A 13,983-nucleotide genomic window follows, 5' to 3' on the forward strand; every position below is an offset into this window, starting at 1 on the left:
ACTCTATGCTAGCATCTCCTCCCAGCTTCTCAATAGACTGCATAAGATACAGCACCATGCAGTCGGACTCCTTCTCCTACATGTGCGCTAAAGTCTGTAACAACCTGGCTATCTTCCTTTGGACAGCACCCTCTCTTTCGGAATTCAGTAACATATTCAAGATCTGGCAGTTCTACAGAGACCTTGCCCCCTGCGCCCATATCCCCCCATGGATACAGCACCACACTCTACAATTTCTGATTGATTGATCTATGAATTTCTTTATTTTCACTTCTTGTTTTTAAGTTTGAAGTGTGCATCTATTAGGTCAGAGTTCCACTTTCTGTGGAGCAGATATGTATGTTAGATCTGACTGATGTCCGTTAGCTTAAAATATGTCCAAACAGGGGCGGGAAACATGTATGAATGTTGTCTACATTTGCCACCAGCGTAAACAGACACTTTAAATATTATTATGTCAATTGCTTCCATAACTATAAGGATCTTACCTTTTCACACTACTATACTACACATGCCACCCGTTAAGAAATCCTTCATATTAGATTTACCTTCTAATTGTTAACATGTAAACAATATTATTAAAAGGCTATATTACGGAGATCAGAACTCTGGTCAATATCCTGATTGTGGTAAAGGTTGACCCCGATTAAAGTTTTTGCTAACATATATGGAAGTCTGCGTAGATAACCATAGTATGTCCATACTATATTATCAGTCTTTGCTTTCTTGGCCAATATGTAAAATCTTTGACGGTTTGATGTTGTATCTTACAGGCTACTGTCAGGGTACATTACAGATCCTAATTCTGTGAAGGCGCTGACATTCTAGTTATTCGATACAGCAAGAGTCATATCATCTAACAATGCATAAACATTATTATTGATGGCCTGTTGGTAGAACATGGTAAAGACAATGCGATACCCACCTCGAAAAGAACAGGTTGTGCACAGATTATTAAAATTACCTTTCACTAAGGTTTCATAATGTCATGGCTATGCCACTGCTTACAATTCAAAAATATTTGTCAAAGGGTCTCAATAGAATGGTTGCATAACTAGTAAGGTTGAGTAAGCCTTTAACCTGATGACTAAACTGTATCCCCAACTAAAGGCATGAGGCCTGCGTCTACTACAAATGGAATCTTTTTATAGAGCTATTCATCTCTCTCTCATATGACATACTGATTGTAATGGGAAATGGACATTTCTGTGTGGCGACAACTTGAGGGTTTTATGTTGCTAAGCAAGTCTATACCTTACATAATTCACGTAACTAAATGTGAAGAGTTGAGAACCCATCACTGAAAAAATCATGATAACATGGAGCTTTGCACTGAGGGGGTTGGCTTTGTATTCATGCTCAGGCACCTATATGCAATAACGCTGGCATTGCAATATGTAATGTAATGTTTAAGTGGGAGTCTTGAAGGAAGGCTGGGATTGATGGTACATTAACTTGTACCAAACGGTAGATGTTTAAAATCCTTGACACGTCTACAATTTTTCTTATATATGGGAAAAGGTTTCAGTACCAACGACTCCGAGTTTGCCTCATTGATTCATTTTGTGTACACCCATGCATACTCACAAAAGCATTAATCAGACTGTATTTGAAAGATAAAATTCTTTAAAGGTATAGATTTTGTATATATAATTTACTTTCCTAACATGATTTCTTGGAATCCTACTTATAGTTCACAGTACATTTTGGTAAACAAATGCTGTGCCACAAATACACACCTGGAGGGTGTAAAATATATCATAATACACATGATCCATTTTTCACGCAATCACACTTCAGATGAAATATATCACATCTTCGACATTATTATTGCTTTCCAGTAAAACTATGTGCATGGTGCTTTTTAAACTCTGATATGTAATATGGCACGAGATGTACTACGTATATTGATGAGCCAGCACATATTTATTTCATTCTGTTCTGAGCTGTGGGAAACATAAGGGTCACATAAGGATATACACTTAACATTGTTCATATGGGGTTAATGCACTTGCCTGCTTGGAGGTTTTAAAACAAACGAATATTGGTATTGTATTGAAGTGTGCCATGTTCCCTTGCCTCGTTATACGCCGTTTTGATACAATTCTCACCATTACATAGTAGACTTTCCATCGTTCCTCTGCGGTGCGAATTCGCAAATCCAAGACTGGATTATTAAATTTAGCATTCTTTCACTATTAAATGGGATAGAGATTAATGCTGGATTTAAAGTTAAATGTTTATTATGGGCTATCAGTAGTGGTTGAGCAAACACTGAATTGTCCAAGATAGATTTACCATTAGGCTTTAAATGTAATCTGGCTGGCATGTAAAAAGTATACCTTAGTAAGCGCATCCTATCAGTCAACATATTAGGGTGTCTTACAATTTTCCTCCAGGACTCAGTCATTATTACAACGCCATCCTCAGTCCTGGGACCATGAACGAGCAGAGTTAGCCACAATAGAATACCTAGGGCCTTTCTCTGCACAGGGGAGCTTATGGATCCACTGTAGCGTTCCCTCTGGTACCATCATGCACTATTTTGTGCGTCATGGCTAGGCATGACCTCCATTTTGCAGAGGTCGATGCAGATTCCCGCGAAGTCTGAGGCAGTGGCTCATGGCTGTGTTTTTTTGTGAACCCTCCTGGAGAAAAAGTGCAGTGTAGACAGTTGGTTGTGCGCATGTGCGAGTGTCCTGGTTGCCCGCGTGACCATATTTGCTGCAAGATCACTGCTGCATTGTGGCCTGATGTTGTGTGACCGCCAACTTCCATAGGAATGAGTTTCAAGCCACGGAGATTGAGGTGGAGTCACAGTGGCTTTGATGCACAGGTCTGTTGACTGCCTTTGCGGTAGTGCCCATGTACTTTTACGCCTGCTTCTTGAGAACTGGTAGTGTGTTGGGGGGGGTGAATTTCATTTCAGGGGAACAAATTCACTTCTACACAGTTGGTGGATTGCAGCCTGTGTGGGCTGAGACTAAGGTGTACTGGTCGAGACACCCTCCCCCCGATCTACCCCACTGGCCTTAGTGGGTGGCATGAAGGACTGGTTGCACATGAGTGAACATATATATTCTTGCTCCACCTCCATGGTGACTGCATGCTGAGCAAAAGCTTCACTGGTACTGCCTTCTGGATCACTGCAGGATGGACAGCTGCTATATCTCTCCACCCTGCTGCATCCCTCCAGACGTTATGCTCTCCCTGTGGAGGCATCCTGGGACACTCACCTGCTCTCATTGAGGCTGTGCACCTGTATGCAGACTGTCTGGTGCACATGGCATGGCTTGTTGGCTGTGGCTTACGCTGCACTGGTGGTGTGGTATGCGGAGGACTGCCCCACTTATTCCGCTCACCTGGACCCCTGTACAGGTTGATCTCATTGGACTGACTTAAATCGTCAATAGCCATGGACATGTCTTCTCTTACCTTCCATTACTTGAGTACTCGCAATCCATTAGCAGAGGGGTAACCACAAGTCACTTGCCTGTGCTTTCTGCCACATTTGAGGATCGTCATTGTGAACAGCAGCCCCTGGGTCTATAAAACTTGAAACCTGTGGGACCATGGACAGCTGTTGATCCGCAGAGAACCTACTACATGCCCCGGCATAACATGCACTACTGGACCTTTCGTGGGCAACTGCACCTCTTTTCTGGGGTGGTGTGTCACAGGCCCTACTTGAATCCATGCTTGGTCCCTGCAGCAGAGATAGTCTGTCTTACCCCTGGAGCATGTTCAGCCTTCAATAGACTTTTGATAACACTTGTCCCTGGCTGTAACCATTAGTGCTGATACAGTTAAATGTCGCTTTGTCTGAGAAGAAGCGTGCCACTCTGGATTGGACAGTTCATCCGCTATGAAATAGTTTCACTTACAGCATACTTTAAGGCTTGTAACAGGACAATTGGTGTGATATCTCAGGCATAGCGAGTGGGTGGATGATGTTGAACAAACAGTTGATTTTCACTCCAAGGACCAGCATATGGTGTGGTGCAGAGTAGCAGCGTTTGAGGATCAAAAGATACATTTCCAAACCAAGCATAATGAAAAAGAGAGCTGCCGGAACACTTTATGCATCAGAAGTGTGCTTAACGGAGCATAAGGAAGCAACCGTGTGCCCCTTACAGCTGATCTCCTGTAGACAATCTGCTCTATAAGGAGTCCACCCTCCCAGCCATCGATATAGCACACCATATGTCACCTATATATGGGTTCCCCGACTCACTTCCTGACATCCAGACTAGAGTTCCTTCTCCTACTACTAAAGAAGCTATCATGCGGGCCACCAAAATCAACCAAGACCATGTAATTTCTGCACATACCATCCAACTCTTCCATGATCTTTCTCCACTTGTGCTGTGCAGGTGGACTGACTTCAACCTGGTCACTGATCAAGTGAGGGGACTTGGCATTTGAGATCAGTGGGGACACCCCTTTTTGATATGTAAAGGTAAGCAATGGTCCATGTGTTCCTTGCCAATGGCAAAACTTTTTGTTAGGGCTTGCAAGATACCAGCATGTTAAAGACTCTTACCCATCCCTCACGCCATTTAGTAAATAACTGTTCCCCCTTTTGTACAATGGTGTGGTTTCATAGACCGGACTAGCACCAAAAGGAGACAGTGTCCCAGGGGACCAGATGTCATCCATTATCTGTCACGTTTAAAAAAATTGAAAAAGCACCACTCCTCGGTTCCATCCACCTCCATCCCACTGTAATGCAGACAATCATTAACAATATGTGCCTCATTCCTCAGCTGTGAACTTAAGATCGTGGCGCATTGACTCACAGGGTACCAGAGCTCAAAATGTTTATTCCCCACAAGTTTAAAGTCTTACTCCTCCTAATATTCTGTCACCCATGACTCACCCTAGGCGGGTGATGCCGCTTGTGGAATTTGTTCTTGTCCATGCCGATCTCTGCGGGACACTAAAGTCTTTGTTGGGCACAGTTGCTCTGTCTTTGCTGTTTGGTTTTGTTTTTTACGCCAACCATTAATTTAGACATCAAACTTGACTTCTCCATTTCATGCTCTGCATGTCTTACCAACTGAGGCATAAGCCGCCCATCCCATCTGTTGTCTTACTTGCATATCATGACCACCAATAAATTGTTAACATGCATACTCCCTGCTTCAAAAATTGAGGAGAGGCATAAACATAATCAAAGAGTTGATGGTACCCTTCCTGGCTCCGTGTGAGATCTCAATTAACTGTGTGCAATGTCTTCACACTTGGGAAACATAATATCTTGCAAACGATTAGTATATAGCATCCAAAGCATAGTATCTTCCAAGGTGCAATCAGTATGGCTACAGAAAGGCAACTGGAAATGCAATCGCAATGAAGACACACTAGCTAATCACCAGAGTAAATATTCTGTTTAATGACGACTATGTACATGATTTTTTTTTCAAAAACATTATGAAACACAACACATTTTATAAACATTAGCATATTCATCAAGAAAATGTCACAACAGTCTTTGGGATGTGTCCATTTATGGCAGTGATGGTGGCAGCACACTGTTTTCTTGACGAATGAACTGTCATTGGAATGGGCTGCATTTGAAGTTGTCTACTAATTCCCAATTTGGGAAAACATCAAAAACCTGTTATGTTATATGGATCCCTCACCAGCATTCACCACATATTATCTGTTGGCAAAAGAGAAAAAATTAATATTTTGGCATTATACTCAATATGCATTTTAACTCTGTCAAATTAGTAATCTTTGTTACATTTCTTGAAAAGCCACCATTTATTGATTTGTACATTGGCAAAAGCTTTTATTAAGTTGAAATGAGGGTGTCCGACGTCAGAGGCACTATCGGGGCAGCATCCATCTCAAACTACAATTGGTGCATCCCAGTATTGGAGGATGGATTAGGGTAATCAATCCTTCGTCAATGGAAGTATCCATTCTAACTTTTCTAAAACAAATCATTGACTTCATCAAGAAGAGGAGGGGAGTAGGTACTATATTTGTCACCTGAGTGGAGCACTCAAGGAATGTACCTGTTATCGTTGGAAAAACAGGACAAAGGGCTTCACAGAACATTTATCCGGTGCTCTTCTTCACTGTCTTGTAACCACTCCTATATTCTACAGTCCTGGAAACCAATAATGTCAGGCTGTACTAACACCACAACTTTCAAAACATCCGAACATCAGGAGAACAATGACATATGTTGTTTGAAACTGGCTCTGTATATACTATTTCAAAATGAGATAAAGTGTGCACAGAGTCGAGGGGTTCCCCAAAGGCAAGACAGGGGCAATAACAGCTAATACTAATGCTCTATTTGTGGTAGGGTGGTCTAGCTGTTAGGCTTATCAGAGGTCAGTGTTAATCATTTGTTGCATACACACAAGCAATGGAAGAAACACTTAGGGGGTCATTCCTACCCTGGCGGTCCGAGAACGCCAGGGTAGGGGCCGGAGGAAGCACCGCCAACAGGCTGGCGGTGCTTCAGGGGCTATTCTGACCACAGCGGTAAAGCCGCGGTCAGAAAAGGGAAGCAGGCGGTTTCCCGCCGGCTTCCCGCTGCCCCAGGGAATCCTCCACGGCGGCGCTGCAAGCAGCGCCGCCATGGGGATTCCGACCACTGGCAAGGGCACTGCAGGGGCCCCCTAACAGGGCCCCAGATTGATTTTCAGTGTCTGCTTGGCAGACACTGAAAATCGCGACGGGTGCAACTGCACCCGTCGCACACCAGCAACTCCGCCGGCTCCATTCGGAGCCGGCATCCTCGTTGCTGGTGCTTTCCCGCTGGGCGGGCGGGCGGCCTTTTGGCGGTCGCCCGCCAGCCCAGCGGGAAAACCAGAATGACCGCCGCGGTCTTTTGACCGCAGTGCGGTCTTCTGGTGGGGGTACTTTGGCGGGCGGCCTCCGCCGCCCGCCAAAGTAGGAATGACCCCCTTAATGATTTAATTCAAAACAAATACGATTTTATATACACAAATATTCTTTAGGGTGCCTTATTAACAGAACCACAACTCTGAGTTAAGAACTAAGTACTGTTTCAACTAAGTACTTAGCATAGACATCAATGTTACTTTGTTTCACTTTAGTCAAGCAAACAGTTTTTAAGAAAACAGAGAATATCTACTTTAAGAGTGGACACTGCATTTTCAGAACAGTTCTTGGGGTAATAAAATAAAGTATAATTTTAGAGATAAGTACTTGACTTACAGTTGCAGCCTCTGGTTCATAGGTAGTCCACCGTTGGGGGTTCAAGTCAACCACAAACACCCACCAACAGCAACACGGGACGGCCGGGTGCAGAGGTCAAATTTGACCAATTTTAACATTGGGTCCTATGGATGTGGGGTACTCAGGATTCAGTCGGCAAGCAGATTAGTACCCGCGGCTTGGATGGCAGACCGGGGGTGGGGGGAATTAGAGGACCACTTGAGGGGCCTCAAGTAGGCACAAATCACACATCCTCAGCAGCTCTGGGTCACCCGGGTGCATGTTGCAAACAGCACATCATGTTTCCAATGAAAGTCTATGGGGGGAGCCCGGGGATCAGTGAGGCGCTGCAGGTCATGTCCTGGGGGGAGGAGATGATATGCGGTGTCTAGGACACACCACTGGTCAGACAGGGATGGGGGCCACCTGTTGATTGACGCTGCACCACGTATTGATTTCTCCAAGTCCTGGTGGCTAAGGTTGCAGTGGGCCTTTGCTGTCTGTTATCTTTGTCCATGGCAGTTACGCTTGGGGGTGGCCCAGGATTCCCTCTGCAGGAGTTGTCGTGGAGGGGTAGAGAGGTCAACCCAGGGTGGGGACTTGTTCCCCGTCACCTGGGTGTCCTCTGTGGTCAGTTTGGACACCTGTATTCGGGCCGTAGGCGTCGGGTGCAGAGTGGTTATGATTGATGCTTCTGCAGTGAGGTGGGAGTCCTTCAGAAGAGGTTTCTTCTTCTGTTCTTTAAACAGGGCCGCTATTAACTGGAGTTATTGATCCTCTGTGATGCAGGCAGTCCTCGATGTTTTTCCTGAGTTCGCTGGACCTGCATGATGCATCACTTTTTTTCTGAAAGTTCTTTGAAGCAGGAGACAGGCCTGTAGGGCTAGGGGAAAGTCAGTTGTTGTCTCCTTTCCTTCTCTGCAGGGGTTTCCGCTAAGCAGTCCTTCTTGTGAGTTCGTGAGTAATTAGACTGTCTGGGTTCATGGAGCCCTTTAATACAATATTTTTGTGTGTTTTTATGGTTATAGGGCAGTAGACAATGGCTACTGTCCCCGAGGGTGGCTACACCCTGCCGGTGACCACTACATTTGGGAAGTGGTGCACATTCCTATCCCTATTCACCCTGATCCTCAAAACCAAGGTAGAGGAATCTCCAAGGAGGTGGTCACTTCAGCTCTGGACACCTTAAGGGTGGTCCTGGATAAGGTGGTGACTCCTCAGTTTTAGTATCCCGCTGGACTTGCCGCCCAAAGTTGGGCTTTGTCTGTGTGCTGGGCATCTCTTCTAGCTCGAATGCCCTGGGGCATTGTAACACGAAGCCTGAGCTTTTGAGGCTCACAGCTATGTGTTGCAATTCCTGTAGGGTGGAGGTGTGAAGAACCTCTACCCAGTGAAGTCTTGGTTTCTGGCCACAGAGAGCACAAAGGGTCTCACTCCCGCGGGTCAGAAACTAGTCTTTCAGGGGCAGGCTGGCACAGACCAGTCAGTCCTGTACTGAAGGACTATGTAAAATACAGGGGGCAGCTCTAAGATGCCCTCTGTGTGCATTTGTTTTATAAATCCCAAACTGGCATCAGTGTGGGTTTATTATTAGGAGAAGTTTGATACCAAACTTAACAGTATTCAGTGTAGCCATTATGAACTGTGGAATTTGTTTTCACTAACTCACAGACCCTATAATTAATAAGGCTGCACTGTACTTATTACAATGTCTAAGAATGGACTTAAACACTGTAGGGTCATATTGTTCATGCAGCTATGCTGTCACCTGTTGTACAGTGCACCCTGCCTTAGGGATTTAAGGCCTGCTAGAGGGGTGACTTATCTATGCCACAGGCAGTGTTTTGGGTGCATGGCATCCTGAGGGGGATGCCATGTCGACTTTGCCTTTTTATCCCCACCAACACACACTATCTGCAACGGTAGTGTGCATGTGTTAGGTGAGGGGTCCATTAGGGTGTCACAACACATGCTTCAGCACTTAGGGGCCTTCCCTGGTCACAGAGCCCTTGGTACCATTGGTACCTTTTACAAGAGACTTATCTGTGTACCAGGGGTGTGCCAACTGGAAACAATAGTACATTTTTATGGAAATAACACTGGTGCTCTGGCCTGGTTAGCAATGTCCCAGCACACTTCTCAGTAAATTCACCAACTAGATCAGGTAAAAACCTGGGGGGTAACAGCAACAAGGGCCATTTTCATATCTATATACTAATCACATTTCTTTAACTATTGGTACTCTAGTTATTCTATTGGCATGCTTAAACCTGAAGAATTTGATAGGGCTCCTATATATTTAATTAAACTCAGTTAATTGTATGAACCATTGTACATATGGGAATGCCCATTTTACAATACTATGTTATATTGGATGCACTTAGTTTCTTTAGGTTCCAAATAAACTTGGAGGATGTCATCATTGATAAATTGTGGGTCATTACTATCATGTTTGTTTCTAAAAAAAATTAGTTTTACCATCGTGTTTTCGCTACGTTTCTCGCTGCAGGTGCCACAGAATTCATCGACTGAATCTTTTTAAAAATAACAACAATTAGAAAGATTATTAATAACATTTCAATTGGAATCACAACAAAGGGAACAGATTTAAATAAAATTAATTTTAACAATTTTCACAATAGAAGAAATTAAATAATTGTCATCACTTTAGAAACAGCTACGAAAGGATCAATATACTGCTGAGGTTCAAAGTTCCATTAATTGACGTATTCACTAACATATTTCGTCATAAAAAAAAAAAACACGTTTACAGATTACATGTCTATTAATTTTGATAGACATTACATGCTACACGTCTTCTCTACCTAGGAAAGGACATTCATAACAATATTCCATAAGGGAAATTGAGTCAAACAATTCTAATCTTTCATCCTGACTAATAGCATCACAGGATCATGCTACACTGGAAATATTGTTCAAGCAAACTCCAGCACTATACGTTTCTGTGTATATATCTAGTGTCTTGTTAAAGTTTAATGAGCAAAAGGTCTTTGAAATAAATACACCAATCTATCAATGGGCAACATACATAAGTTCCACTGGGTGGACTTTTAGAAAACTCTTTTTTGCAGGTTTCTAATGTTCAGCCAGGTGTAAACAGAGCGGCGGCATTGGTCAAGGGCTCTCTTAATGGAGCGAAGGACAATGCCATCGCACAACTTGCTGGCATGGGGACACCCACATTGCCTATGCCGATGGTTACTGGGAGTGCAGGGGCTGCCCTGTGGCCCACAATCATTGTATTTGCTCCATCCATTACATGGCAGTGAAACTGCCATATAAAGGCTGTGGAAAGTGAACTCTTGATCAGCACGTCAGTGCTGCCATGGGAACCACTTTGGGTGAAAAAATTTCCGTCCTTTCCGACCCATCATGAGCCATGATTCTGGCAGTGGTGGGAGTCCACTGGTTGTTGTACCACCAGGGACGTAATCAGGCAGTCATGCTTCCGGGAGTGCGGTCTACGCCACGCCATGCCACCAAGAGTCTTTTGATATTAGGAATGCCAAAATCAGAATGAGGCCCTTAGTTGCTAAGGCAATAACCTTTATTTTGTGGTATTTTGTATGTTACTACATCCTCCATGTGCCATATTAAAAATGTTGCAAATATTTTAAGAAATAAATAAAAATTCTATTTATTTTTTTCGAAGGAAAAAAAAAATAATGGTCAGCATGTCCGCAGTTAATACATTACACTATTTATGGTGATGACATTTTAAAACACAGTTGTAAGAAATACCATTTGCAAACAAAAGGATTGAAGGTTTCCTTTGTCACATCAGGAGACTTATCCAAAATTAAACAAATAGTGAAAGTCCAACCTGATGACTCTATCAAATCGAGTGCAATGTTCTTTCTATAAATATCCATATCTTTACAATTGTTGGAAATCACTGTTACACTCTGTTGGCTCAGGTATGAATCTGCAAACTGGGAATATAGTTGAATTAATTATTCTCAAAAATAATAGAATAGTATCATTTACATTTTTTAAAATGACAAACTGTAATTGTAAAGGCTTCAAAAAATGTTTATTTATATTTTTTTTGTATAACATAATTCTAAGGGTTTCATTACGACTTTTGAAGATGGCTTATTCCATCTGCCAAATTGCAGACAATCAGGTTGCTGCCAATGCGACTTCCTTACCGAGTAACCCATTAACATTTTTCTGCTGGGTTAGCGTGTGTAAACTGTTTTCTGACGCTGGCCCAGTAAGAAACAGTGTACAACATTGAAGCAGGCTCATAATTGAGCCAGCGGTAGTGCTGCTGTGCCTAGGGTGCACCAGCACCTGTCACGCTGATCACTGTAAAGCAGACAGTGAACATCTCGATAGGGCTGGCCATGGGGACGCTGCACTGCCCATGCCCCCTAAACAGCGTCTCTGCCAGCAGTTACATGTATCCCCCAGGAGAAAAGGGTCTACTAACCCCCAGGGCATTGTTTCACTAGTGGATTAGGACCACCATCACACTTAAGAGAACTTGTGATCTGTAGGTACTAGCTGTACGACTGCAGCAAAACCACCACAATAGTATTGTTCCTGCCACATTTGCGGCAGTCCTAACGCTACTGCGACCCTACCGTTTTTAATTCGTAATGAGGCTCTAAGTTACTTGTACACACATGTCACAGTAATATTTTTAAGCAAAGTCTATATGTTGCTATTATGATGTAATAGCAAATATTTAATTGTCAAAAGAACTCCCTGTATAATTTTTTTTGCAAACAATTGTAAAACAAATGTATGTCACAATTTAGAATAAAAGTCTCATTACCAGCATGCAAAAAATACCACAATTGTAGCTGTCAATTTGTTTTGGGCTTGACTGAACCGTTAATTCCCATAGATTGTAATCCGGATACTTCACAGCCTGAAGAAAAGCCCTTGAAAAGCATACAAATAGATAATTATTAAATATTAACCATCCGAAGCAATTAAATACTAAGTATTATAAAATATAGTCACAAATGATATTTCAATAAAAAGATGACTTCACTGTTCTCTCCATTGTTCGTTTTGAAATTTGAACACATTAAATAGGTAACTGTTATTATTCTAAATAGTACCTGCAGTTTAACAACAAGTTGGTGTAGGTCGGAAGACTTCCCACCATGGAATCGTATAGCAGAATTTTCTTTGAGGTGGGTTTTAGTACCTGTGGAAACAAAATACAAGTGTGTGGAAAACAAGAGCAATACATTTATATTATTAATTGGATGTTATGAAAAGTATGTTTGAGTAACTCCAAAATGTATTTAAAAACAACAAAATGATTTAAATAGAGGCGGTAAGAAGAGAACTTGTGTGGCAAATGATCAAACTAATACAAACATCAAAATGAATTTGGCATAATACGCTTGTACACCGCCACTACTAGTCTAGGTCATTTTACATCATGTTTTCAGTATTTCCAAATTATTCTGACCATATTTCTTAATTAGGAAGTTGAAAATGTCTTCATGGTGCTAAATTTCAAAAGACAATAGGACATATAAATGAACAATTTAATTGGACATATTACATCCTCTTGCAACATTATAAGCACTTACATATCATAATTTAATAACTTTAAAACTTATTTTTACTTAAAAAATATTTGTAGATGCTCACCAAAAGGAGCCAATGGATGCCAGTATTTGTTGGACAAAGAATAGTTTCCTTATCTTCAAATGGTACCTGCACATGGATAGAATCAGGTCAAAAATAACTCTTCCTGATATCTAAACTACAGAGGCAAACAGATGCAGGAATATAAAAGTAGAAAATGGCTTTGATACAACTATGAAAAACATTTTTAAAAAAACAAAAAAAACTGATACACACAGATTGTTTTTTTAGATTAACATTGAAATGTATCGGATGTGGTAGTATACAATCTTGAGCTTCTAACAATGTGCCCTTTGCCATTCACACACAAAACAATTTGACTACTGACAACACAACCTAACAGTGTAAAAAAATAATAATAATCAGATATCATATTTAATTTGTTACCCGAAAAACTGATGATCGATAGTTGCCCATGAAAATAGCAGATGACACAGTTGCTGAAAATGCAATACACTGAGGGGAAAGTAAAAGATTGCATTGAAAAGATTGTAACAGAAATGTGGTCTTTAAGAAAATTGAAAGACATATTTTATATGTAAATATACGTACATTTGTTCTATCAAAACATAGCTTCCCGAAATAAGCATCTATTATCTAGAAAAAGACAAAACATAATTTCATTTTAAAAAACATTAACAATAATGATTTTTTTTAATAAATAAGTATGTACTGTTTTTGCACAAAGGATTTGTATGATATTTTCTGTACAATGTTTAGGTGGAACTTATGAGTGTTGGCTAAAAAAAAAAAAAAAAAAAAAATATTGTACATAAGATAACAAGTAATTTTAGATTTGAGCACAGCAGCTGTGGTATCAGACACACCTCATCAACAATCAATTCTGTTGGTTTCAGTGACTGTAAAGAAGTGTCATATAATTTTATGTTTGATACTATGGCTTCCAAACGACCCATAGCCGGTTTGTCCCATACTGCATGAAGTTTCTGTAGAGTGTATGAGCCACGATCATTCCCACCTGTGGAGAAATCAGTGACAATTACTTTTAAGGTTTTACACATGTACACTTTTTCTGTGCAAATAATAAATCTAAACTTTCAATACCAAAACCTAATTTAAAAAGTATAATAAAAACAAATTTGACAATTGGAAAGGCACTTTTCGAATAAGTTGTTTATTCTT

General features: G+C 41.4%; 1 protein-coding gene across 6 annotated transcripts in view; it reads right to left on the minus strand.

Moving 5' to 3' along the window:
- Positions 1-5,375: 5,375 nt before the first annotated feature.
- Positions 5,376-13,983, minus strand: part of LOC138282366 (uncharacterized) — a 50,939-nt gene continuing 42,331 nt past the window's right edge. For 3 of the 6 annotated variants that reach the window (XM_069219806.1, XM_069219802.1, XM_069219805.1), the window contains exons 5-11: positions 13,668-13,819; positions 13,393-13,437; positions 13,228-13,296; positions 12,844-12,909; positions 12,300-12,388; positions 12,008-12,116; positions 5,376-9,737 (exon numbers count right to left, since the gene is read on the minus strand). In XM_069219806.1, the coding sequence (XP_069075907.1) occupies positions 9,678-9,737; positions 12,008-12,116; positions 12,300-12,388; positions 12,844-12,909; positions 13,228-13,296; positions 13,393-13,437; positions 13,668-13,819 (590 nt within the window). In that variant the 3' untranslated portion in view covers positions 5,376-9,677. The remainder of the gene's footprint in view (positions 9,738-12,007; positions 12,117-12,299; positions 12,389-12,843; positions 12,910-13,227; positions 13,297-13,392; positions 13,438-13,667; positions 13,820-13,983) is intronic. The other 3 variants (XR_011200937.1, XM_069219803.1, XM_069219804.1) reach the window with 3 other exon arrangements.

The sequence above is a fragment of the Pleurodeles waltl genome, chromosome 2_2 (assembly GCF_031143425.1).
Source record: "Pleurodeles waltl isolate 20211129_DDA chromosome 2_2, aPleWal1.hap1.20221129, whole genome shotgun sequence".
NCBI lineage: Eukaryota > Metazoa > Chordata > Amphibia > Caudata > Salamandridae > Pleurodeles > Pleurodeles waltl.